The sequence below is a fragment of the Ambystoma mexicanum genome, chromosome 5p (assembly GCF_040938575.1).
Source record: "Ambystoma mexicanum isolate Mex_15411 chromosome 5p, UKY_AmexF1_1, whole genome shotgun sequence".
NCBI lineage: Eukaryota > Metazoa > Chordata > Amphibia > Caudata > Ambystomatidae > Ambystoma > Ambystoma mexicanum.
This window is the reverse complement of record NC_090930.1, coordinates 130,430,895-130,458,515: the sequence shown is the minus strand read 5'-3', so window position 1 is coordinate 130,458,515 and position 27,621 is coordinate 130,430,895. Positions and strand designations below refer to the sequence as shown.

General features: G+C 47.4%; 1 protein-coding gene across 1 annotated transcript in view; it reads left to right on the top strand.

Moving 5' to 3' along the window:
* Positions 1-27,621, top strand: part of LOC138480782 (relaxin receptor 1-like) — a 583,697-nt gene that overhangs the window by 57,732 nt on the left and 498,344 nt on the right. The window contains exon 5 of the mRNA XM_069612524.1: positions 13,961-14,032. Coding sequence (XP_069468625.1) covers positions 13,961-14,032 — 72 coding nt within the window. The remainder of the gene's footprint in view (positions 1-13,960; positions 14,033-27,621) is intronic.

Here is a 27,621-nt window from a genome sequence, read left to right as displayed (position 1 = left end):
TCCACCGGTATGCCATGCTGTGTTGCAACATTGTGCAGGACACATGCTGCCACAATGATCCTGCACACTACTAGGGGTGCATATAGTAGCTGTCCGCCAGAGCGGTCAAGGGAGCGGAAGCGTGACTTGAGCACTCCGAATGTTCGCTCCACTATGGCCCTAGTTGCAATATGGGCTGCGTTGTATCTTACCTGGGGTGGTGTGGTGGGGTTGTGTATGGGCGTCATCATGTAGGTGCTCAGAGGGTAGGCACTGCCCCCTGGTAAGGTGATAATAGTTGTCATTAGTGGGGCTTGTGTATTTGTCTGTGTGTGACAAGTATGCATGTGCACAGGCATTTGTACTCACCTAGGAGTCATGTGTCGCCATGCTTCCCAGCTTTCACGGCCCTGCTCAGGGCGGACATTCTGTATATGAAACTGTCATGGGTGGACACAGGGAAGTTGGCATATACAGAGGTGATAATTCCCTTGGCATCGCATACCACCTGCACATTGATGGAATGCCAGTGCTTGCGGTTTCGCTCAGTGGCCCTAGGTGGACATAGGGCCACATGGGTGCAATCAATGGCACCGAGCACTTTGGGGAAGTGTGCCACCCTGTAGAAGTCCAGGACCACGGCCTGCCTTTCTGCGGGTGTTCTGGGCATGTATATGTGCCTGCGGACTGAGGTGGCGTGCAGTGATGATTGCCAACACCTGGTGTAGGCAGCATGACTGCGTGGCCTGTGAGACACCATCCACTATGGCAGTTGTCCGCTGAAATGACCCAGTGGCCAAAAAATGCAGTACAATGAGCACCTTCTCCAAGGGGCTCAATGCTTGGGAGCACAGGGTGGGCGATGTGAGTTCATCCTCCCACTCCCTGACCAGCTCGAGGATGATATGAGGTGGAAACCTATACCTACCATAGACCTGGTCATCAGGCATCCCAAAAAGGCTAGTCCTGGGCGAAAAAATGTAGGGCCTGGCTATTCTCCTCCCCCTGCAGTGCACCATGATCACTGCTGTGAGGAACGGTGCATTCATCATAGCAGTATATGCGTGTTTGTTGTTAGCACGCACTTTTATGCTGCGTGAGGGCGCTTACGCCTGCTTTTGTGTGACGGATGTAATTGTACGTGTGTTTTGACGTGCGCAGGTTTTCCCTATTCAATTCCATGAATACGTGTAGTTCGCGTGCATGTAGGCGTTCCGAGTACTTCCCAGCGGTACTTTCCCAGTTACGCCCTTATTTTCACACGTTGTTCCCCATTCTGCTTGTTCCGCCCCTTGTTCCGCCCCCCTTTTGATGTGTGCGCTGACGTTGTGGGCTTTTGCTGTGCGCGTCGCGTTCAGGATGTGGAAATGACGCGTGCGCCGGTGTGCGCCACGCGTGGATTTGGCGTAATCGCGGAAATTACACGCGCAGGGCCTTCCGTGAATCGCACGTGTGCAGTTTGCACGTGTGCTCTGTCTTTTTCACACTTGCGCCAGCTTGCGCCATTGATTTCAGCACACATTTATTCCATGAATCGCCCCCTATGAGATTACCTTGCTGGAATTGCTGGTTGAAAGAAATGCACCTGCTCCCTAGATAAGACAAACATGGAGGGTGCTTTTGTTTTGAAAGTTCAAACACAGGCCTTGACCCTGGATTCTGAAGTATTTCATATACCTCAGATCTCCGTTTTTTGTGTGTGAACAAGTGTAGGCAGAGAGTCCCAACCCATCTTTCACTTTTAAAATTAACTTTAAAAATACAACTAAATTCACTCTTTCCAGTGGTGGTTCTGACCATTCCAAAACAAGACATACCCAATAGGTTGACAGGATAATTTGATTTGATTTGAAACATTTGTATCATGCACACAACTAACTAAATTGTATCCTGGCGCAGTTGGAATCAAACACTGGGAACAAGTTCAGCAGTATGAATAGGTGTAAATGCTGATAAGGAAGCATAGAGGCCAACAAATGTAACCACATCTACTTGAACAGGAAGGTTTTTAAACCTGCTCTGAAGATTTGTAGGGAATTTGCCCTTCTTAGCTCAAGTGGGAGGCTATTCCATAGTCTTGGCCCAGCGACTGAAAAGCTACAGTCTCCTCGAGAAACACAGTTGATCCTAGGAATAATAAGTAGGTATTGGTCTTCCTACCTTAAAGCCCGAATCGGGCCATATTGCTTTAGTGTATTTATTGATTAGATTGCCGCTAATCCATTATAATGCCACCAATATATCAAGTGCCTTTGATGAGGGTCCGTTAGAATATGGTGGCACTAAGGGGTCATGTATTCTGTTTTCACAGATGGGAGACCATGTGTAGATCTGCAGAAAAGCTTATAGGTGGGACTGGTCATCTTAGCTTGTATTTCGCGTGATGGATAGGAAAGGAGCCAAGCTTCAAAAGAGCAATTATCAGAGTTCCAGATACAATCTGAATGTGTCAATTTCACATGTCAGTTTAAGGATACTGAACATACGTGTTTTACGTGACAAATGGGAGAAAGGAAAAACCAAAGCGTTTGATCATAATGACTGCTTTCAATCTTAATTATGAGATTCAATAATACGTTAATAACTCAAGATCTGAAGGTCACAGAAATAAATCAAATATTTTGGTTCGACGGGAATTAATCCAAAAACATAACAGTGATCAAACTTAGATGGGCATGAAGAAAATAAAATGTTATAACTCAGCAATTTTAAAGTTACGGAGTCCAGAGTAATCATATTAATTTCCCTAGAAACAGACACATTCCAAAAGATAATTTAAAAACCTGTAGGCAGTCAGATAGTACAATCGTAGAAAATAGAGTTATGTGATTCCAGCATAGGACCAAATGACATCATGAAAGGGTATGTGGTGAAACCGTAGTCTTTGCCATGGCCCTTAGGCAGCAAATGAAGGACTCTTGTCTGATAAGAGAAAGGGGGTGTTTGCTAGAAGCTACCCCACTCGAATAAGCTACCAATTTGATTGACTTTCCAATTAGAGTTTAGATAGGGACATCACCTTTAAAAAGGTAGAGTTCACAGTCTATGTTTGACCCAACAGATGATTTTGGGGAGAAACAACTGCAAAGTGGGAACGAGAAGCAGGTGCATTGTTTGCACAGTGACATTGCTGTGGAATAAAGCAGATTGGATTGAATCCAAGGACTGATTATAGAATTGACCCCAGAGCTGGACAGAGTACTGAGACTGAGAGAAACATATCATATCCTGGGACAGGTACCCAAAGTGGGACAAAACGATCTGGTGCCAGCTGGTGGTCGGTACTAGCCTACATTTGATAGAGAAAGAACCCAAGTCAGTATAGATGCCGTGAGAAATAGCATCTATTTTCTAATGAAATGAAATAAACTTCATATCCCTTTTATATTTAAAGGTACTATGTGGAAGCCTCATAAAATGTATATCATTGGGGACCAGAATATAGTACAAGGTATGAAAAAGTGCTGATTACTTGTCTATTTGAAGAAGCATTGTTCTGACCATACATCTTCCTCTTCCCTATAGGGTGGATAAACGAGTAAAATAACCAAAATGGATTGTGGTCTTTGCCACTATAAAGGAGTAGCGCCTATAAAGTTGTTTTGTATTAAGTATTAATTGATCTATGATTCAAGTGAACTCCATTGTAATAAGTGGAGAGCTATCAGTCTCAATATTTAATATTTAATTGCTTTAACTATTTGAAACAAAATCGTTTGCTATTGCAAACCAGCCTGTTTCTTGTCCCAGATTGAGGGAGTTACATTGTTGTATGTTAGCGCAGATTAGATTATATTAGGGTTTATAAAAAGAACCTTACAAAAGTTGATAATTCTGTGTCTTATTTGAGGTGGCTTGTAAATTGCCCTGAATCATATGGTGCTCGCTTAATCAATCCTACCATCTGGTTGATGTGTCTTATTACAGAGGGTGATATGATATGATATATGGCATTATTAACGCACCAATACTGTTAGATCCCCAACTATACAGACGCACTTGGATAAGCAAACTCAAGCCACGAAACCCTCAACTCCGACCCCGAATTCCACTCACTTTCATGAAAAGAAACACCCGAGTCGAAACAAGCACACAGATAAATCTGCAAGCTATCCTATTCCTAAGAATACTTTATCACTGTCTGGAACCCTTATCAACGCCAGATCCATGGTAGCCCATGCAACTGAAATTGCTGACATACTAAACAACAGCAGCATCAACCTCCTTGCCGTAACAGAAACTTGGCTCCACGAGGCAGCAGGACCCTCCCTGATGCTAGCCGTACCTGACAATTACCAGATCCACAGAGTAGATAGACCCAATGCCAAAGGCCTAGCCATCATCGCTAAAACTACTTTGTCTATCAGACTCCCCACTTCACCTCCCTGTGCTTCCTGCAAAGTACTCTCAGCAAAATTGCAACTCTCTAATGACCGCACGCTAACTATTCACTTGATCTATAGGCCCCCAGGTCCCTTGGGAACCTTCGAAGATGACCTTACCACCCTCATAGCTAACAATACCCAAAGTCACTCGCAAACGCTGTTGCTGGGCGACTTTAACATTGGCTTCAATGAGCCAGATAATAAAAATGCCCTCTCTATAACAGCTATCCTAAACGACCACGGCCTTACCCAAAAAGTCCTCACCCCCACACATGTTAAAGGTAGAACGCTTGACTGGGTATCTGAACTTAACTGCAACATAGTCATTACTGACATCATCCCTCAACCATGGACCGACCACTATCTAATAAATTTCACTGCCACACTTGACCTCTTCAGCCCTAAAATTATCAAAATGATACCACCACTCCCCACCAGAAGTAAAAAAGACATTACTACAGAAAAACTCATCCCCCTCCTCCTGCCTACTATCAATAGCCTGGAGAACAATACTGACCCAGACACCCTAGTAGACCTTTAATAAAGCCATGTCTCATGCACGAGATACTATCGCACCACCTAAACTACGCAAAGCTAAACAAGAAGCCCATCTTAACATGTGGTTCACACCCCAATTCTGCTTAGAAAGCAGAAACGAAAACTCCAAACTATCTGGCGCAATTTGCCTACTGATGACAACAAAGTTAACTTAACCCAATTCACCAAATATTACAAGACAGAAATTATCAATACAAAAAAAAATGTATTCAATGACAGAATTACTAATGCCAAATCTAATACCAAGGGACTTTTTGCCATCCTTCGGGAAATGGGATCCCCCATCCAACCAACTGACATGGCCCCAAGGACAAGATATGGTGCACTAACATTCAGAATGCCCTATCGAATAAAATCTCCACCCTCCAGCTTAAAATAACTAATAAAAAGGACGCCCTCTCTCCTACTGATCAACAAGCACCTCTAGTGACTGAACCTAATACTATCCCTCTTTTAGCTTCAAACCTATCTCCATCATCGACAATGAAAAGGTTATCCTCTCACTGAAGCCTTCCAACTGTAAGAGAGACAGTTGCCCAGCTCAAATAATAAAGGACGCAGCCAGAGATTTAGCCCCGTTTATCTCGAAGCTCATTAACTCCTCTTTCAAATCCAACACAGTTCCAGCTAACCTAAAAGAATCCTGGGTCCTCCCCCTTCTTAAGAAACAAACCCTTCATCCATCCATCCCAACTAACTATAGGCCTATCACCACTGTACCTTTCCTACTAAAAATCATCGATAGAGTAGCCTGTCTCCAAATTCAAGATTACTTAGAAGCTAACCATCTACTAGGCTCGCGCCAATCGGGCTTCCACCCTCTCCATGGCACTGAAACAGCCTTGATAGATCTTAAAACTAAAATTGAGGAATTCAAGGATAGTGGGAAAACAGCGCTGCTACTCCTACTGGACTTGTCAGCAGCTTTTGATTTGGTGTATCATGCAGTTTTATGCAACCACCTCAAGCTCGCTGCCAATTTCACAGGAGAAGATATAGCATGGATCCAATCCTTTCTAGCCAACTGGACCATGAGAGTCTTTTCCACCTCTACCTGTGCCGATCCCATCCAAATTACATGTGGAGTCCCACAGGGCTCCTTTGTCTCACCCACTATGTACAACATTTTCACCAAGCCATTGTTCGACAAGTTGGACAGACTGGGTGTCACCTACACAAATTATGCAGATGACACCCAGATCCTCATACCCCTTTCGGGCAACTATGAAGTGGACCTGGCTATGGTGAATAAAATATACATCCTCATTCAGACATGGATGGCCACCCATGGCCTCTGCCTGAACGACGATAAAACTGAAATCCTGCTCCTCGGATCAGACCTTAACCTAACTAAACTCACCCCGGACTATGCCTCATTTAACATCGACAATAATACTATTAAGGTTATGCGAGAGGTTAAAACTCTAGGTTTTTACCTCGACTCAGCTCTCACCCTTAAAAAGCACTCCCTCGCCTCTACAACCACTTACACGTGTAAACTCATCCGTGCTGCCAGACCATTCCTGTCCAGTGCCAGCTGCCTCACCTTGGCCAATGCCCTTGTCATGTCCAGACTGGACTATTGCAACGCCCTATACTCAGGTGCAAATAAGTCGGTCACTGACAAACTCCAGAGATTACAAAATAATGCCCTAAGAGCAGCTTTGAATATCCCACGTAGAGAGCATATCTCCAAACACCGGACTGAGGCCCACTGGCTAAAGATAAAGGACAGAATCCTCCTTAAAACTATTTCTCTCACATCCAAATGCCACAACAATCAAGCACCCCCCTACCTAGCTGAAAGAATCAACTGGAGGCCCTCAAACCGACTGACGAGATCTGCCAACACCTTCTTACTTGAAGTCCCGAGATTCAAACTTACCACAGCGGGGGGATCTAGCTTCCGTTAGAGCTGCACAATCATGGAACATACTCCCACCTGACCTCAGACGCCCATTACCCTACACTAGATTTACATGTAACGCTCTCAAATGGCTGCACATCAATGATATGTAACGATATTCACCCTTATCTAGCTGATCATGCTATACATATGTTAAAACGGTATTCGTCTACGCTTACCCATCTTGATCCTATATGTACTGTATCACTTGTATCATTTGTTGTAAGTTACCTCTGTTTTGTAATAGCCTGTGTCAGGCACTGTAACTAAGTTTCGAGTCTACTTGTATTGTTGCGCCCAGCTTCCCAAGGGCTTGGAGCGCATTATCAAATAAACAAACAAAAAAACAAACAAACAAACCTGTACAGGGAGTTCCAGTGGACGCGTGTGTTATACACCACATCATGCCGGGTACCTGTTTTCTGAGGACCACTGGATCAGAAAGGAGCAGTCAATCTTCTGGCTTCCAGGATATGTAGCGTGGAATAAATAGGGAACTGGAACCAGCCCTGGGTCCCCTGTAGGGACACACAGGTGCACTCAGGGACCAGATCCCTACACCACAAAATGGCTCCCCTGATTCATGTGGTGCAAAAACTGTACAAGGTGCCATACAGGGCTATCTACTGCTGTACATGGTAGGCCAGTGAAATATGGGAACTCTCACAGGGATGGTAGTAGAGGCCTAAAATACTGTCTGACCTGGAGCAGGAAGGAGGAGGCAGAGGACAGAGGACAGCAAAAAAACAGGAAAGCGACAATCGGAGGTAGGAAGGGGCCCAACGTCAAAAGGAACTGGCAGGAGAGGAATAGTATTAAAGCGTCAGATGTCCATTCCGGGGGTTGAAATTGCCCACGGTATGAGAACAAGGCACTCCCTGTCTCGAGCACGTTGGCGTGGTAACGGGGAACATCAACCATACGGTGCACTCGTGAAAGTGTAGTGGCGGTCCTCCATGCATGCATACAACTACTGCAATGGCGGCACCTATGGCCCATGGCCTGCCATGGCCTCTGCTGCTTCCGAAAACAAGGAATGCCTTGCCGCGGCCCGGGAGTGTGGAACGCCACCCGATATAAAGCCTCCAGGCCTTACTCTGCTGGAACTGCCATGGGCATCATGTGGAGTCTGCCTCAAATGCCTGACAGGGTGCAGTGTAAAGGGGTGGAAAGGGGAGGCAGATAGGTTGGGTTGTGCTTGGGCACACATGATGCAAGGAGGAAAGTAGGATGAGATAGTTGGTCAGATGTGTGGTGAGAAGAAATAGCGGCATAGATTTGAAAAGCAGGGGGAAACATTTGAAAAGTCAACGAGTGTACACATGCAGCCAACAAGCATGGAGTCAATGTGAAGGGGCAGAAGTGAAACCACGGGTGGAAGTGGTGAAGGAGTGGTGAGCAAGGCCATAGAGTAGGTAGAACAATAGTCAAGAGGAATGAGAGCAGGGGAAGAAATAAAGGTTTCAGTAGAGTGCTGTGTGAGGTGGCAGTGGATTTTCCATATGCTTAGGGTTATCGTGACTACTATGGCAATAGATGTAATGAACTGACATGCTGAAACTTACACAGGAGGGACGGATGGGTGCCTAGGAGGGTCAGTGGGCCACTCATGCTGCCCCGGATCTCTCAATTGTGTCAGAAGCCCTTAAATCTCAAGTCAGTTCGACTTGATTCAAGGAGCCAAAAGGAAAGTTAAACAATTGCAAATGCAAATACAAGCTCAATGAAATTGAAAACAAAGTATTATGTGTAGGATATAAAACATATAATAAATGATTCTTTTAAGAATTTTCAGAAATGTCCAATATATTTTAAAATTAGCAACAAAATCAATTATTTATGAAAACAATTGAATAATTATGATAACGTATGCAAATATTAAACATACAGTATATTTTCCGAATGTTTATAAACTTCTAAACTATGTACAAAATAAATATATAAATTGTTCATATATCAATAAAACTAGCCTCCAGCACAAGCTCATTAAAATTGCAAAAGACGTTATAATGTGTAGACATGTAATCCATGATATATTTCAGGGGTTATGCGCTCCGTACCATCCTTATGCACCCTTGCTTTCAGAAATCACTGCTTGCAGGGATGTGAAAGGGTGGGAAATGTGGACAATAGTACAGGAAAAGACACTAACAAGTCTGAAGTTAGATGGCCATCTTGCCGAAAGCTTAGGTTAGAACTGCTACCCCAGGGGCTACCCTTAGTTCTGGTATTAAGACATGTCCTGAAGTTAGAGGCCTTCTGCAAAGGGGAAACAATTACAAGGTGATTAGTATTGTCAATAATATCTGTGGTGCAAACCTGCTCATGGCAAGGGATCTGTTCATTGCAAAACACGCGGGATGGGTTGGATCCGGCAGAAGAGCCTTCCAAGGGTTTCATGTCTTTATAACGACACATTTTATAACGAATGCCTATATTACGAACATTTTATAAACGCAAAACATAAATATTTTTTGTCTTTTTTTGGGGGTTCCCCCCTAAAAACCCCTTTTCCCACCCCTCAAAACCCACCCAGCCGCTTCCCCACAAGATGTAACCCTTTACCCCACCCCTACATACATTTTCGGTACGTTTTTCGTTCTATGATTTTTGTTATATGTGTATTCTACATAACATTTTCGTTATAAAGACTGCACACCCCTTCCAGGTGGCCCACTGTTTTATCCGTCCAAAATTCAAGATCTGTTGTGGAGAGGATCCCACAGGTGTCAGGCTAAATCAAGAATTTCTTTCCCACTAAGTTTTTGCTATAGACCACTTTCGGAGAGAAAAATGTGTTTAATGTGTAGTAATTTATTTACGCCACAATGCGAGGCAGTTTGCCTATCGGGTAGAAAGTGGTTGAACACTGAATCTACCGGATCGGGAAGAGCATCCCCAAGGGCCTGCCACAAAGTATCCACTTAAGAACAGAGTTGCCTGTCCAAGCAACCTAGAAAGGCTAGATTGACAAGATGGTCGCACACCAATTTATTAATTATTTGTCTATTGGATATTTGTAAGGCGCCTATACAACAAATGGGGTTTCCAGTGGAAATGCTACACCTGGCACACGACAGTCAAAGGTCTAGAGAAGTCCCAGGAGTAACTGGAGAAGGGATCTTTGCAGGACTTGGGCCGGGTATGAAGCAGAAGGTTTGGTGAAGGTACTGAAGGGATTAGTCGCGAGGTAATCATAAACCCATCAGCGGGTCCTACTCATCTCCCGATCGTGGGATACTAAAAGATGATGACTTCTGGGAGTTCATGAAAGACCACCAGATGCTTCTTTTGCATGAAACATGGCTGACTGACCCAGTCCATATCAGGGCTTCTCACTCTGCTCTGTCAAAGCACGAAGGACTAGTCCAAGGGTCTGGCCATCCATGCGTCAGTCAACGTAGGGTGTGGAATCAGGCAATCCTGCAAGTCTAATTTGTTTCTAACTGTGAAGTCCAGGGAAAAGAAATGCTTTGGTCTAGTCAATGTTTACAATATTAAATCTGGACAAGGGTCCTGGCCTTACAGCACAAGCTGACAACAATTATGGCAAATGACTATGTAGTATACCTATGCGAATGCGCAATGGTTGTGGCGGGATATTTTAACCTTTGATTGAACACAGATGACAACTTGTTTGTCTAAAATGAGGAGGAAAATGATTTCTTTTATAATTTATTCCTACAGGGTCACTTTGTATAATACCTTATATCTGTGGGGTATTCTTATGGAAACAGGTTTCACAGATGTAAATGGTAGCTACAACTCTGTGACAGCCTGCAATTACCCGTTCGATAATTGGATGTTTCAGAGTACCGTTTACTATGTCCTAATCCCCATAAAGTGTTGGACCAGTATTCACGGGTTTGATATTCTGCAGAGGCACAAAACCAACCATAATCCTCACTTATGTGTGTGGCTTTCTATATGTGCTGAACCAAGATTGGCTCCTCCTATACCACAGAGATTTTGAAAAAGGATCATGGCAGCTTGTTACTCTGAAGGGGAGGGACCAACCTGTAAGGGAGGGTGAGTGCAGCAACGAAAACTGAGATAATGGGCCTAATTTGAGTCCGGCTGTGACCCACTGGTGTGACCGGCAGGTTGCTGCCGGACTCGTAACACTTGTCTGGCGTCTGACTTCCCAGTGCTACTGGGATATTACAAGTCCCGGTGGATCGGGAAGTCAGGCACTGGAAAATGTTAGTCCCCATTCTTGCGGAGACCCATAGGACATGGAAGCACCAGCACTGTTGCTAACAGTGCGGGTGCTTCCGTGAAAACTCTGCAGGCGGGGGATGTCGTTGTACCCAGCAGGTCAGACCAGTTGGGTGCAATGGCACCTGCCCACAGAGTTGTTGTGTGGCGGTCCGGAAAGGGTGGCAGTACGGTGTGACCGGCAACCTTATTTCAGGACCGTCACACCTGTAATGAGGCTTATGTATTAATCCTCAGACCACAGATGTTAAAGCATTTCATACAGTTCAATGAGATTTGCCTGATTATTTTTAGACATTTGTAAGGACATTCCTGGCTATCCACCATTTGCAAGGCTAAAAGGAGAGCTCTAATTAGAGCCTTAAGAGCTCCCTGTCTGGATACAATGAACATTAGGCTGAGATGGTGCAATTGTTAAGAGGAATCTAAGTGAAGCGGCAAAGACAGCAGATGCCAGATGCTTCTGGAGTATTGCTGCTGGGATATGGGGTTTTCTGAAGACCCAGAAGCCCACACCTGCGAAGAGGACTTGATTTGCCTCTTTCTGGTTCTTTATGCAGGAATCTGCGATATTAAGGATTCGATCTGCGAAAAGGAGGCTGGTGTGTCCAGGGTGGGGCAATGAAGCTTAAACACAATGCAATATGTCACAGGTAGGCCAAGGCCTATTACATTTCCATGGAATGCTGGGCTTCTTTTTTATGCAAACTGAATTATGGACCCCATTCGTGGTGCAAGTGTTTAACACAATTAGTTGGACTAATCATTATCCACCGAGGACGATATTTGGAATTTTAGTGCCAATATCCAAAAAAGGGTACTAAGTCCACCCCATCCTTACATCGTCTGGTCACTTTACTGGATGGTAACTCTAAGTTGTTTCAGTGGGATCAGGAAAAGGATATCCTAGTTGACGCACTACTGGCCCTTAGAGCTGATACAGTTACGGATCATCTACCCTAAATGTATATCTCATGTTTGCCCAATACGTGAAGGTAACGGGATCTTCTGTCTATGTGGAATGTACACATTTGTGTTCCACTCTTCACCACATGACAGGGAAACCCTTTGCAGAAATCTCAGTGATTTGGTCGTCCCCAAAACTGCAAGAGGCTTTACATGAAGATGTGAAAGTACGTGTCCGCAATGGTATTGAGGCTGAATTGATTGAACAGATCTGAGTTGCGAAGGAGGTCAGGCAAGTGTGTGTGTGCTTGCCCCTCTTATATTCAACCTGCACGTGATCTCCCTGGTAACCAGTCTAGAAGCTACTGTGGCGGATGTAACCAGGTGCGGGAATAGGAGGCTGACAGTCCTCAGTTATGCTCCTTACCACAGCACCAGTGGAGAAATACCCATACTACGTCATCTAGGGGCTTATAGGTCAACGAGTATAAGTCCTGTGTTGTGCCGGTCTCTGGCACTAGAAAGAGGTTCCCACCAATTGTATAGGACAGCCATCGTCTCGCACCCTGTGATGCCTCTGATTATTTGGTTGATCAGATGCAGTCATCGACTGACCTCTGATGACCATTTTAATGAACATGTTGTCGAAAGAAGGCAGGTCATAGGTGGCATTTTCAGATTTGCCGAAGCTCTGCACCATTGTTCAGTCGAGCAAAGGCTATCGATGGATAAGGGAAAGTCTATCCCTGCTAGTCGTATAACAGTGCGATCCGGCGCTATGCGATCCTAGATCCTTTGTGAAAGGTGGAGATCTTCTTTCTTGCTCGTTTATTGGCTGTTCCGTCTTCCACATCAGTGAAGGACACGTGTGGAAAATGCATCTCAGTGGCTTACTGATCTTAAACCTTCCAGATCAATTTTATTCGGGCATGCTCTATGGACAAGTCATGATGGGGGTCTGACGTGGGTTATAGTTAGAAAACTGTTGTCTTTTACAAGTTGCAACAAAATCCTGATCACAGTTGAACGTTAGCCCTAAATGAGCTGGTAACGTGTTACCGCTGCATTTACGCTCTGGCCCTGTCACGAGTCTGGCGTGTTTACCCACAGCTGTGGGTAAACACGCTGAAAAATGCCAATTTTCAGCGCAATTACCCCCAGCAGTATTACCGCACGGAAATTGCATCGAAAATTCCCCATTGGGTCCAAGGAATGTGGACTTACAGTTAGTGCCCAACCTGTGCTCCGGCAGTAACACCGCCGGACGCGCGGGCACTAGCGCTAATAAAGTTGGGCAGTATCCTAGCCGCGACTTTACTATTCTCATCGGAGGTGAAGGTGGCATATGCCTTTGCAGGTTACCTGAGGAGTGCATGGGCTAGGAGGATCCAATTGTTGGCTGAGCAAGATTGAGATTCATAAACCCCTACAAACATCTTTGCGAGACTGCAGATTGGTCAAGTATTTATTTATTACATTTTATTCAATGGATTATATCTGCTGATTTTGCATGATTGCTAAAATGGTGACTGCAATATATGTCATGTGTTATGCTATTGTTAATTGATATGAATCTTGATTTTTTTCAATCATCATATATAAAATAATAATTATCACATTTATCAAAATAGAGAAAATGAGTCATATCAGACTAACATCCCATACATCATAATCAGAAAAAAGAGCAAGTGAAATGATAAAATAAAGTAACATGCAGAATAACATGTATCAAATCACATACAGAAAGAACCGGTTGATGTAACACGGCATTGCATGTTTCCTGTGCATTGACAGTTACTGTATTATATTTTTGTACACGGCCCTGCTGCATTCCTGTCATGGTTGTGTGCTCTCTAAATTAAAAATTGCAAAAATGTATAAATACAAGGCATACAGTTTTCATGTTTATGCAAATGTGCTCATGCTTCGTGTGGGTGCCACCTGCTGAGCGCGCCCTGCCCTCGGAAATGGCAACAGTGAACACCACTATTTTCTTTTGCGTCTGCAGATTTCTGAGTCACAATCACATCACGTCGCTGGAAGCCGGTGTCTTCAAGGACCTCCACCAACTGGAGTGGTTGTAAGTGGGCCTTCCTCTTCCCTGCAAACCCTTCTCTGGAAACCCTCCCCCTTCCACCAATTGACAGAAACATATGTTACACTCTTTGCAGACATGACCCAGCAAGTATCAGCAGTCATTTGTGCACACTGGCATACTCTAACCTAGGAACAGGTTGTGCTCATTTTTAAGTCTCCCGTAATTTGGCAGCGGGACCGGTAACTTGTGCAGCTTCATGTACACAGGCCCCATCCGCCAAAGTTTAATCATTTGCACAGCGGAGTGCAAAAAGGGAGGGCAAAAGGCAGTGTATACACTGCCTTTTGCCCTCCCCTTTTACATTTCACTGTGGAAGTGCTTTCTGGAAGCACCTCAAGACCTTCCTCTTTTCTTCTGCCTTCGCTCCCCCTCTCCCCTGCTAATCTGTTCTCTCTTGGCACCGTGCACCTGGCCATCCTCTGTCCTCCGGGCCCAGGTACCTGCTCATCCTGCCACCCTCCCGCACTGCCTCCAGGCCACCCCTTGCACTGGGGTCTGTATCTCTACCCATACAGCCCCCCCGCCTTTTTCTTCCTGCACTTATCAGACCTGCCCTGCCTGCTGCCTTAAACATAACATTTGCAAATTGCTGGGCTGCACTACCACTGTTTGTTGCCTTTATTATTTATTTTTTATTATTATGTATCTGTTTCTCCTCTGCTTTGCACTTTCCACTTCTACCCCTTCCATGCACTTTTCCCCTCCCCCTCTCCCATGCACTTGCGCGTTCTCATTGTCACTAGGCCTAGTAAGATCGCTGTTTTGTTCTCCCCTGTTCCCCTCCCTTGTCTTGTTGCGCCCTGAAACACTTGTGTACGAGTGCGATAGAAATAAAATATCAAAAGAAACCAAAAGAAAAAAAAAAAATTCAAAGTGGCCCCCCATTACACATTTTCAGTAAGCCAAACCCTTTTCCTGTGGGGGAATTTAGAAATACTGCACAAAAGATGCCCAGAATGTAGAGGCCTACTGGGAAATCTCCTTAGTTCCCTATAAGCCAGTGCACCCCTGCCACCATGCACCTAACACCGTGCAATTTCAGTTAACACGACCTGCTCCGTACACATGGAAGGCAACGTGTACCATGGATTCCTATGGAGTCCTACTGCTTTTTGCTGATGCAAAAAGCTGGCGGTCTCCATAGGACTCCATAGCATCTGTGCCAGAATGGAACTCCATGCCAATGCAACTGCTGGAATATTTGTATGGCAGAGAAGGAGTGGCAGAAATGTAATTCACATTCCTCCCCTTGTCTCCGTCATACAAAAGCCATGAAAATTGGACGTATTGAAAAGAAAATGCATATATTCCTTACTCAAGGATTTTATGAATTTTCTTTTTGGTATGCAAGGCTCAAAATTAGCTCCCTTGAGTGAGCAAGCAGCTATTGTCTCATCCTCTCTCTGCCTCCTTTCTCCATCCATCTCTGCTGCTGCTTTCCAACCGCGTAGGTCTCACTTCTGCCTTTCTTCTCAATGTCTCTACTTCTCTCTCATTCATGTTTTGCATCTTATCATTTTAGGACTTCATCTTTTAAAAAGAATTATTGCTCCTGGAACACTTTGCCTTTTGACTGTTTCCTCCAAAACATGCCTCACTTGTTACGTTATGTTATATTGTAGCGCCTTTTTTACCATTGGTATGATCTCAAAGTGCTGTGGGTTGAACGAGCTCAGGGACAGTAGTCCAGGTCAGTGGAGAGAGTAGTGCAATAAGAAGTGCTTGGGTGCACTCTGTATTCGTGCAGACAGGCCAAATTCCCATGGTGCGTATCTGCATTCTCAGAGTGGTGTGTAGGCTCCGTGAGATCAGTAGTATGTGTGTAGCAACACTGATTTGACTTGGGGGTAACTGTATTCTGGCATAGGTGGTGCTTATGTATGAGATTATGGGCACAGCTAGGCATATTTTCGTGGGGAATACCTGTGTTCTAAGAATTGTTGAGCTGTTCATGGTGGTTAATAATTATGTGTGCAGCTAGGCCAAATTATTCGAGGGGTATGTCTGCATCATTCTATTGTTTGTTGGTGCAGAGGAGAGAGTCCCCCTATTGGTATGTGTGTGTATCTGTGCAATTGGAGCAGATCCCCTGTTCCTGATTACTTTCCAGTACCTGCAGAGTTAACTATTTCTACCTTTTTCGAGGTTTGGTGCTTTAGTTCTCCCAGAGACATTCTTGGCCTGGTGTGAAGTTAGTTCGGTTTGCCAAGCTTGGCTGTATCTTTTCCGGCTTAAACAGTACCATCGGTGTTGAGTTGGCCGATTCCCAACCGTTACTGGGCCAAGCGATTGCAGGTCTATGGTCTTCCCTGTGACAGATTGACTCTGGATTCGCTTATCGGTTGACACCTTCATGATGTGAAGTTACATCCAGTTATATTCTATCGGAATTACAAGTACATCGTAGATGAGAGGAGGGTACTCAGTAAACATGAAGGTCCAGCATCAAACCAGGACATGTTGTAGGTTCTCTGCCTATCTGACATTATTACGTGCAGCAGAAATTCGAGTTTTCCAGGTCTGGTGTGACGTTTGAGTATCAATAACAGGCAGCAGCACATCGTTGTCACTTGCAGGAATCTGTCTTGCCAGATTCCTCACCTGATTTAAGAGCATAGTGCCTTCACGGTTAAACAAAGCCAGTCCATTTCTAATGCTAAAGAACAAGTGCTAAAGGGACCATTTTTCGGAGTCCCTTGTATTTGTTTACATGGAGCGGTTGGGTATTCCTGTCCTAGTTTACAGTTTGAGCTGTTAGTTACACTGCATCATTGCCCCTTGCGAGAGCTGAACATGCTAGAAAACTCACCTGATCAGAGAGCGCACTGCATACCCGGTGGAGACAAAGAACAGACCCAATAACAGTTTTAAAATATAAGTGCTGCTAGCCCCCGGGTATTGGAGTTCTGGTCATTAATTTCCAGCCAAATAAGGGAAGCATCACCTGGTCAGGGAGCTCAGTTCAGAACTTATGGAAGGCAAGATCAAGACCAATCATAGGGCTTCATTTTAAGGCTGGCGCTCCCGTAATGAAGGGGCCGGTACGGGACCGGCACCCTTCATTACGGGAGCGCCGATTACGAGCTTCCCTTTGCGGGACCCGGATCAGATGCCTGGTAAATCCAGGCATCCTTTCCGGGTCCCGCTTTGTTTGAAGAGGGAGGTAATAACGGGCCAGATGTCCTCTCCCTATGTGGGCTCAAATGGGAATGGGGATGGGTTCCTGCAAGTTGGACTTACCGGGTCCTCCTATGTCGGAGTAACCCGGTAAGTCCCCATTGCAGGAACCCGGTAATGGAGCCCGGTACGGAGGCAGCCATCGAGCTAATAGCTCCATGGCTACCGCCATACTTGTAATGAGGCCCATAGTGTTAGAACTTAAGTGCTGTTAGGCCCCGGGTTTGGAGTAATGCGCATACAATTCCAGACAAGTAAAGATAAACATCACCTTGTCTCAGCGCTTTGTCCATGCCTGGTGGAAGACAAAGATCAAGCCAATTCAAGCGTAAGAACATAAGTGCTTGTAGGCCCTGGGTTTGGAGTTCTGGAAATTCATTTCCAGAAAGGTTTAGGGAAACACAGTCAACGCGTTGGCGCAATAGTGCAACTAGGCATTCATTACCTAACATGTAAGGGTCCAGCGGGTTAATAGCTTTAAACTTAAATGTTACTGCCAACCAGGTTCTGTGTCCCGGTCATTCTTACCTGCCCCTAATGATGAATTCAAGCCATTTCTTAGCTTTGGGTGGTTGGTTGTGAAGGCTGTTTTGTGGGGGATTGGAGGCCAAATATTTCCTATGCATCATTTTGGAGGAAGAGCCAGTTTTTTAGTCCTTTCCGGAGTGTCATGTAGTCTTGGATGTGTCGAGTGAGGGGAGGCACTGAGTTCTACAATGTTGGCACCAGAGTTGAGTAGGTGGATCCTCCAATCCTGGATGAATTGGAGGCAGGACCACTAGGAGGAGTGCAGTGCTTGACCTTAGAGTGCAGGTTGGGTGGTAAGGTGTAATCTTTTCTTGTAGGTATTTGGGGCCGGCTTTGTGCACTTGTCAGTGAGTAACACACAGGGCTTTGAAGGTGGCCTGTTGCACAATCGGGAGCCACTGTACAGTGCAGAGTGCAGGTTAAATGTGATTCATTTGTCCAAGTACAAGGAGCAGTCTGGTGGCCGAGTTTTGGACTCTTTGGCGTTTGTTTAGTTCGTAGGCTGGTGAACCCAGGTAAAGGGAGTTTGCATAGTCAAGACTGGACATGACAATGGACATAATTGCTGCCAATCTATTGAGGTAAGTGAGGTAAGGGCAGATGTGTTTCAGAAACCTAAGGTGGGGGGCGCTGTTGAGCAGCCTGGAAAATGGCTGCCTAGCCTTTGAGCTCCGTGCCCAGCCAACGTTAATCTGATTACATCAGCGGCTCTAAATACCTTCCTGCAGTGGAAACCTTCACCCTGTGTAGTGGCTGTCCCTAGCTACACCTACATCCATTTTTGAGAAAAGTCAGACCCCCACAGTCATACTACGAAGATCTGCTAGCTGACTCGAGCGGGCTTTGCTGGGGCCTATCCTACACTGAGCTGCGGGTGGACGTTGCGCGCCCTCTGGAGTGCAACTGACTGGCGGTGCACTTCGCCTGCGGCCCGAAGTACAGCTAATTGCTGTGTTCTGTGCCCTCTCAGATTGTGCCCTGATTGGGGCAGCGCTGTCCCGTGGAGTCTGCCTACCTCGACCCTTGAGCCCGCTGGGGGCTGCAGGGCCCAGGCCTGCCGGTGCTGAGGCAGACACGGTGTCCGCCTTCTGCCTCCGGCTGTGCCTGGGACCCGTGCTGGTGCCATCCGGTGCGGGACGGCGCCCCCTGCTTGAAGTACCTGTCATCCTCTGCCTACCCATCATTCAACTTGGCAATGCGACGTGTGCTTCGTGGAGGGCCGCACATGAGTTGCACACGCAGCATACTAATGACACGCAATATGTGCTGGAGGTCATACGCCCCTTGGCTGTCCGTTCTTCACAACTGCCCGCCGCGAATGCAGTAACCACTGTCTGGAGGAGGTGGATCACCCTTACTTGTGAACTAGTGCTGGCCTAACCTGCAGGAGCGCATCACTGGACACCCATGCTGTGGTAACAACCTCCCGGGGTGGCCTGCGGTGGGCACTACTCTTGGCTTCATATCCTGGTTCCCTGCTGCAGGGATCCCCCATACTTGGTCTCTGGGCACGGCTGAGCGGGCCCGCATTGCTCTGCCCTACTGGACCCCCACTGCCCCCCCGCCTGGTGTCGACCCTGCCTTCCCTCTCAGGGCTTCCCTCCCCTGTGTCTTTTCCTTGCTGTACCTGCTGTCTGGTGGATTTCCCGCTGCCCCTCATTGATCTAGGGTGCTGCTCCTCGAATCTAGCTCTGGGGCCGACCCGGGCGGAGCCCCCTTGGGCCCCATTGCACGATATTTACTACCCGGAGCACCAGTACTCTCTGTCACTTCAGCCTGCATCTGCTCCTATTGCTACATCGCACCCTGTCCGCTCTTACAGCTCTGCTCTCCGCTGGTGCCCCAGGTTTGATGGCAGGGAGCTCCTACCAACGGTGCATAGAAGACCCTTACTTAACAGCCCCCCTGGTTGGTATAATAACCAAAGAGCGGGGCGCCCATCCGTGTGGTGGGCGTCGCTCTTCCTGCCATCTGAGCGGTGATCCTGGGGCCTGGAGGGCCTGCTCCCCCGGCTGCATAGGAGGCACTGGCCCGCATCTGCATATATCATCGCCCACCCTCAGGATGTCGAATAGATTTTGCGGAGCTAACTGGGTTGGGGCTATGGACAAGTTGACTATCCAGGGCTGAGCAGACGGCCTCCTCCTCTAACCACGATGACATAGAATCACTGTCAGACCCCCCCCAGCCTGATCTCATGGCGATGATGGAGTCCATGAAAAAGAACTTCGCCTCCTTTCATGAGAAGCTAGATGACATAAATGCGAACATGGCCTCACTTAGAACTAAGCTAGACAAGCATGGCACTAGGATAACTGAGGCAAAAACCAGAATAGGGGCAAATGAGGATGATGTGCTCGCCCTCCAGGGCAAAGTTAAGAAGCTGGTATGCGACATGAAGAATGTCAAGGCTTAGTGTGATGACCTGGAGTCAAGAACACGCAGGAATAATATCTGCATTGTGGGAGTACCGGAGTCCGCACTTAAGGGTTGGATGGAACTGGCACTGGAGACCCTCCTCAGTGCGTCCTCGACAACCCTCAGCTTTCTCGATTCTTCACAGTTGAGCGGGCGCAACGTGCGTTGGCTCCCCGTCCTAAACCAGGCGACTTTCCCAGGCCAATAATTGCTAAGATCCTTAGCTACAGAGACAGCGAGCACATACTATGCCTTGCACATGAGAAAGGTGAGCTGAGACTGGTTTTGCAAACCATCAGAATTTTCCCGGACTTCTCCGTGGGGGTCCAGGCCGAGCGCAGACAATTGAGTGAAGAAAATGCTCAGAGAAAGGAAAATCGAATACCCAATGCTTTTCCCGGCACGCTTGAAATTCACCCACCACAACAAACTCTACTTCTTCATGGTTCCTGATGAAGCAGTAAAATTAATCGAATCACAGATCCCACTGAGGGATCCTGCAGAAGACCCAATGGACAATGACTGAGACAACTGATACTTCCTGTTAGGAGGGGGACCTCTTGGGCACATCCATGGCCACCGACATGAGAGCCTCCTTCTTCTAACCCGACAGTGTGTCACATCACCTGCGATCTGGGTGGGGAATACTACACTGCTGGTTGGGGGTGGGCAGTGAGGGTGGGGGTGGTAAAGTTCTGGGATGGTTTAATTAAAACGGCGTGAGAACGGGGGTGATGGTTACAATGTGGTACAAATACGCTGCAGCGGTGCGCACGGTACTAAAGGATGACGAATATCACTGCAGAGATGTTCCATAATGCTGCACTATGTCTGTTAATCTTATGACATGGAACGTCCGGGGGTTAAGTAATTTTACTAAATCCTGAAGGATAACCACATATGCCCAGAGACACGGAATTAAAATACTCCTCCTTCAAGAAACACATGTCCTAGGGCGCCTCGCAGCATGTCTGGCTCTGGCCTGGGGCTCTAATGGGTACGACACAAGATATTCCACTCAGTCTAGAGGAGTGCTCACCCTGGTCCACAAATTGGTTGAATTCTCACTGCGCACTAGCCACATAGATTCGGAGGGCAGATATGTAATCCTTCACTGTCTAATAGCCAATGTGGAATACCTCCTGGTTAGCACATATGCCCCGAATATCGACGCCCCCGAATTCTTCGATGAGGTGACCACCCTACTCATGAGATATATCGGAGTCCCAATCATATGGGGTGGGGACATGAACCTGATCCTGGACAACGATCTGGACGGATCCGGCATGGTCCGCAGAGCCATACCACGTGCAGCCAACACACACACGTGATCTCACTGGGCCTCAGGGATGTGTGGCGAGCTCTCCACCCACACACGAGAGACTATACTTTTTACTCATCAGTACATGATAGCTTGTCGAGAATAGACCTTTTCCTCATATGGAGTGGGATGGTGGCCAGGGCCATAGACACACAGATACTACAGCGCACACTCTCAGACCATTCTCCTGTAACGCTGCGGATCAAACTGGGCCTGACCTGCCTACCAACTCTGCCTGGCACTTCAAGTCAGAGGCACTGCGGGATATAGTCTTTAAATCTGAAATCCCAGCCGACATTAATACCTTTTTTGACTGCAATAAACAACATGACACATCTGAAGGGACCCGGTGGGAGGCGTTCAAGGTCTTCATTAGAGGTATGTGCATCTCCAGGGAAGCCGGGGTTCTTAAAGACATTAAAAATAGCCTACAACGCTCTGAAACCAAGATTAAAGAACTCAAGAGGGAATACACCACTGCACCTTCCCCATGCTATACTAGCGCAGATAAGATTGGAACTGGAAGTCTTTGAGTCCCATGCCCTCAGGGTGATACAATACTACACCCGCCCCCTTGCCGTACGGAAGTACGGTGAGGGAGACAGACCAGGGAGAACTCTATCTAGACTGGTCCGCATGGAGGGGGGTAGAACCTGCATAGATTGTATCAGGGATGCAAGTGGCGCCCAGCACTGATCAGGCCAACTCATCCTCAAGACCTTCACCGAATTCTATGCATCTCTGTATGCTCCCCAGCGGGAGCACAGCATCCATGACATAAAACTCCTACTGGATCAAATCCCCATGACCCTCATTTCCCATGCCACCAGAGAGCAGTTAGATACCCTGATCACCCTTGACGAGACCACAGGGGCTACCTCGGGTCTCCCTCAGAATTCTATCAGGAACATGTCGCCATCCTGGTACCCAGACTCCTTGAGGTCTGGACTGAATCGCTTTGTCTGGCCTCCCTGCCCCACTCCATGTGCGAAGCTCTCATAACTGTGCTCCCCAAGCCAGGTAAGCCGCTTGATGACTGTGGATCCTATAGAGCCCTATCACTCATAAACACAAACACAAAAATCTTTGCCAAGGTTATAGCAGGCAGATTCTTCCCCATAATGACGCACTAAGTCCACCCAGATCAGAGCAGCTTTGTCCCCGGTCGCTCAACAGCCCTCAACATCCGCCGGCTGTTTAATGTTATGTCCAGAATTGATCCCAGTGCCAGGGCTGTTGCGGTCACTCTTGATGCCCAGAAGGCATTCGACATGGTGTCCTGGCAATATATGTGGGCTGTACTTCACAAAATGGGAATTGGCCCATGCATGATATCATATATTAAACTACTGTATAATATAATCCTGTTGCCAGAGTCCTGATCAACTCCCAGGTGTAGTCACCCTTCACACTTCACAGGGGCACTTGTCAGGGTTGCCCGCTCTCCCCTATATTATTCGCGCTATCTATCGAGCCCATGGCTGATAGTGTCAGAGATAGACACACCCGCAAGGCAATACGACTGCGGGACACACCGGAGATAATCTCACTGTACGCCGACAATGTACTCCTCTATGTCAGAGACCCGTCCGTCCATCTAGACCCGATCATTCATGACAACCAAAATCGGCACATTCTCGGGCTTCACCATAAACTACACTAAATCTGAAATATTCCCTCTCACCACGGCAACCCCCCAGCCAGCATGCAAATTACCTCTCTGCTGGTCCCCAGGCGGGATCATATATCTCGGGGTCCAGGTATCCCTCTCTAGATCCTCACTATTGCCGACAATTACACTGCTACGGCGCAGTTTGCAGAGTCTCGGATGTCTAGATGGCGCAACCTCCCGCTTCCCCTATCGGGCAAGCTGTCCCTAATCAAAATGATAATAGTCCCTTAGCTTCTCTATATCTTCTGGAATGTTCCGATCTGGCCCGGGAAACAGTACTTCAGGAACCTACATGTGCCCAATTTCTATGACGCTCCGGTGCGGTTCGCAAGAAGTGGCAACATATGACTCTTCCATACGAGAAAGGGGGCTTCGCAGCCCATGACCTTGCCTGATATTGGATTGTCGCACAAGCTCAACATGCCACACACTGGTACACACACCCTGATCCACCCCCCCATGCGAAGCTTGATACGCTAGCAAGGGAAGAGGTAAACATTTTATCCTTAATCCTTTATCGCACATACCACACCAATGCCCCGGCGGATCCGGTGGCCGCCATGACCATGGTATGGAGACGACTATTGCAGTCCCACCCAGACCATCATCCATGCTATAAGTGGCTGCCCATCTGGCAGTTCCCAGGCCTCAGCCCCGCTCATGACAAACTCCTCATGCAACACTGGCACGATCTTGGCGATCGGGCACTGTCCGACCCTTACTCCGAATGGAAATTCATTACCCCACAGACATGGTGACCTGGGCACTTGGGTTTGGCGCTGGAGCTACTGCAATATTTCAGATTGAGGGCGGCGGTTCGCACCATGTGGTCCTCCTATCCTGACGAACCCACTGACTCACCTGAAATCCACTTCATAACCAACTCAGCCAGTGGTAGGGGTATAACGTCCTCCCTGTATAAAATGTTGATGGTAAAGGCAGATAATGCACCTCAGACACCGCGGGACACATGGAGTGACAAACTGGGCTTAGCTATCACAGATACCATGTGGGGTAAAATGTGCTTACACACACGCAAGGTCTCCCTCAACTTCAGATTCAGATGTATGCAATATAAGCTCCTGAACCGGCTATACTACAGGCCTCATAGGGTGGGGAGATTTGCACACAGCCAGGCCCATACCTGCCCAAGATGTAACTCTATGGAGACTGACCACACTCACATGTTTTGGTCTTGTGATGCTCTGGGTCCATTCTGGAAACCCGTCATGGAAGTCATCTCTGAGATAGTTTGGATCCAGATCAACCCTGATCCACTGGCTGTTCTATTTGGGCTATGGGACGGGGCCGGGGTGGGGAAGGTGTCCGAGTTCTTGAACGTCGGAGCTATGGTGGCCAAAAAATGAATACTACAGTGCTGGAAGCGCCGCTCCCCCCCCTCATTCGAGATGTGGCTGAAGGCCCTCATCTGGACTCAAGTGTGCGAGGAGGACTACGTCAACTCCCTCCCCACGACCTCTCATCCCAAAAATGTGTGGACAGATCTTTGTAGCTACCTGAACAGTAGAGATGATATCGAACTGCTTTCCTCCCCCCTGCCAGACATATACATTGTGCTATGTCCTGCATTGTGCAAAGCCAAGCGAGCTATCAGTCCATCCTCTCCGGAAAACCCCTGTATGCACTGCCAATCATGAATATGTAACACCATTTGCTAATGTATTGTATTGTATTCCTGCTCCTGCCTCATGCCAATAAACTGGTGAACTGGTGAGGGTGAGGGGAGGGTGCAGTGGTCGGGAGTAAGGGCAAGAAAAGTATTAAAAAAAAAAAATAAAAAAAAGAAACCGGTGGAAATGGCAGGATCTGGATACATTGTTAATGTGGTGTGACAGAGTTAGGTCGGAGTCCTTTGTGCAGCCAAGGTTTTTGACTGACAGTGGTGGAGGTTGGAGTGAGGGGGGAGAGTGAGAGTGGCCAGGGAGACAGTTGCGGGAATCGAGCTGTTTTGCCACACATCATGATCTTTGTTTTCCCTGGGTTCAGAGGGAGATGGTGACTCGTCCTCCAGAGGTCAATGGGCCTCATTACGAGTTTGGCGGTAGCCATGGAGCTATTAGCTCCATGGCTGTCACCAAACCGGGCTCTTTTACCGAGTGTCCCGTTGTTACCTCCCTCTTCCCCTCGTGGGACCCGGAAAAGACGCCTGGTTTTACCAGGCGTCTGATCCGGGTCCTGCAAAGGGACGCTCGTAATCGGCACTCCCGTAATGAAGGGGGCCGGTCCCATACCGGCCCCCTTCATTCCGGGAGCGCCAGCCTTATAATGAGGCCCAATGACTGTAAGACAAGCTGCTAGGTGAGGGTCAGAGGCAATTTGGGAATCCTCATAATGATTTGTGTGTCATCGACGTAGTTATAACAGGTCAGGTTGTGAGAGCGGATGGGCGTGGGCATAGAGGTCATGTAAAGGTTGAAAAGAAGGGGTGAGAGGCAAGCGCCTTGGGGTACTCCTGTGCTCACTGGGAGTGTGTTGGAGAAGAAAGTGAGGAGATAAGTGGTTTGCTGTCTGTTACTGAGGAATGAAGAGATTCAGTTGAGCGCCGAATTTCGGATTCCTGGGGAATGTAATCTGTCAAGGGGGATAGAGTGGATAACAGTGTCAAATGCTGAAGAGGGCTCAAGAAGAATAAAAAAAACAAGTGTTGCACATCCCTCAGAGTCTGCAGTGATTTTGAGATCATCCCAGAGATCAGTGTGGTTTCTGTTCCATGGCGGGGACAGAAACCTGATTGCATGGTTTCTAGGAGGTTGTTGGTTTCCACAAAACAGTTGAGCTGGGAGTATGCAGTGTGGTTGATGAGCTTTGCCAAGAATCAGGTGTTGTAAATGGGCCTGTCGTTGATTGGTTGGGGAGGGCCGAGGGATGGTTTCTTTAAAAGGGGCTTGGCATGTGCATTTTTAAGGGTTGCCGGAGGTAAGGGAGTCATTAAGGATGGACCTCGCCAGATCACCTGAACAGGAGTCGATGTTCGGTGGGTGCTGAGGTTGGAAAAATTGGCGTTGAGGGTGGCCGTTCTGTGTAGGGATATTTTGTGGAAGTGTTCAGTGAGGGAGTTGCAGGTCGTTTGCCAGGAGGTGAACGGGGCAGCGGTACAAGAACGGTTCAGGAATTCTGTGATGCTTCTGTGGAGCTATTTGCTATGACGATAATGTAATAGGCTTTTTTGGCCTTTTGGACCTCAGTGATGGTGGGCATACACTGATTTGCTTTGAGGGGTTCTGGAGGCTAACAATGTGTGCTCGTGGGAGCACCTTCGAGTTTTGAATGCCTTTAGGTGGGGTGGGAACCACTTGGGGGTCCGTCCTTTGTAGGACGGAGCAGAACTGGTGAGGGTGAGGGGAGGGTGCAGTGGTCGGGAGTAAGGGCAAGGCACGTAGCTGGACATCTGCCAGGTTAGGTATTATCTTGACCTTGTTCCAGCACTTGAACTGAGGAGGACTAGGGCAAGCCTTGAGAGGTAGGGGTGGGGGAGGAGAGAAAGGTATGTTCTGAGTGGTTTGTCCAGAGGAGGGGTCTAAATGAGGTTGGATGAGCTGAAAATGGGATCAAGTATATGGCCAGCAGTGTGGGTGGATCCTGTGAACTGCTGGGTAAGGTTGACTGCCTCTAGGCTGTCGACCAGGGCTTGAGTCATGGGGTTATTGGGCACGTCAAACCAGATATTGAAGTCCCCCAATAGGTTGAGTGTTGGGTGGCTAACTAATGTGGCTGCTAGAGTGTCGCATGCGGTGTTGGCATAATGTCTGTCATAATCGTGGGTCCTTTGAAGAGTAGGAAGCTGTGGGAGAAAGTGGGCAGAACAGAGACTAGTAGGGATTCACAGTTGGCTGTTCAAGGCTGTACTTCGATGGAGGTGATGGAATTGTGTTTGTGGAGAATGGCTCCTCTGCCTCTAAAGGGTCTGTGTGGGTGACGAGTGAGTAGTCAGTGTGAATACTTTGTTTGCAATCAGTTTCAAATTGTCCGAGAACCATGTTGCAGTGATGAAGTGTGAGATCAGGATCGTTGGAGGTTCGGAGGTTATAGATGCTGTGTCTATTTTCTGCCACCGAGCAGGCATTGATAATGAGGCAGGGGAGTTTGAGGGGGAAGGAGCAGGGCGCTCCTTTCCAGGGTGTCTGGGGCTGGCAGGACTGGGGTGGCTAGTGTGGCTGGTGAGATGGTGTTGGTCACTGGAAAGGACGGTGTGAATGGTTCTACTGAGTCAGTCGGTGTGACTGGATGGATGGTGTTGGTCAGAGGGTGGGATTCTGTTGGTGGGAGTGGAGAGTGTGGGTGGTTGATTGAGAGTGGGAAGAGGCAGCGGGCAGTCACAGGTCATCGAAAGAGGTCTGGTGTGGGATGGAAGGTTAGGTTGGTAGTGATTGGCTCAAAGGTTGGGGGTGCCAAGTGGAGCTAGATTTTGTGGAGGTGGCAGGCATGGTGCTGTTT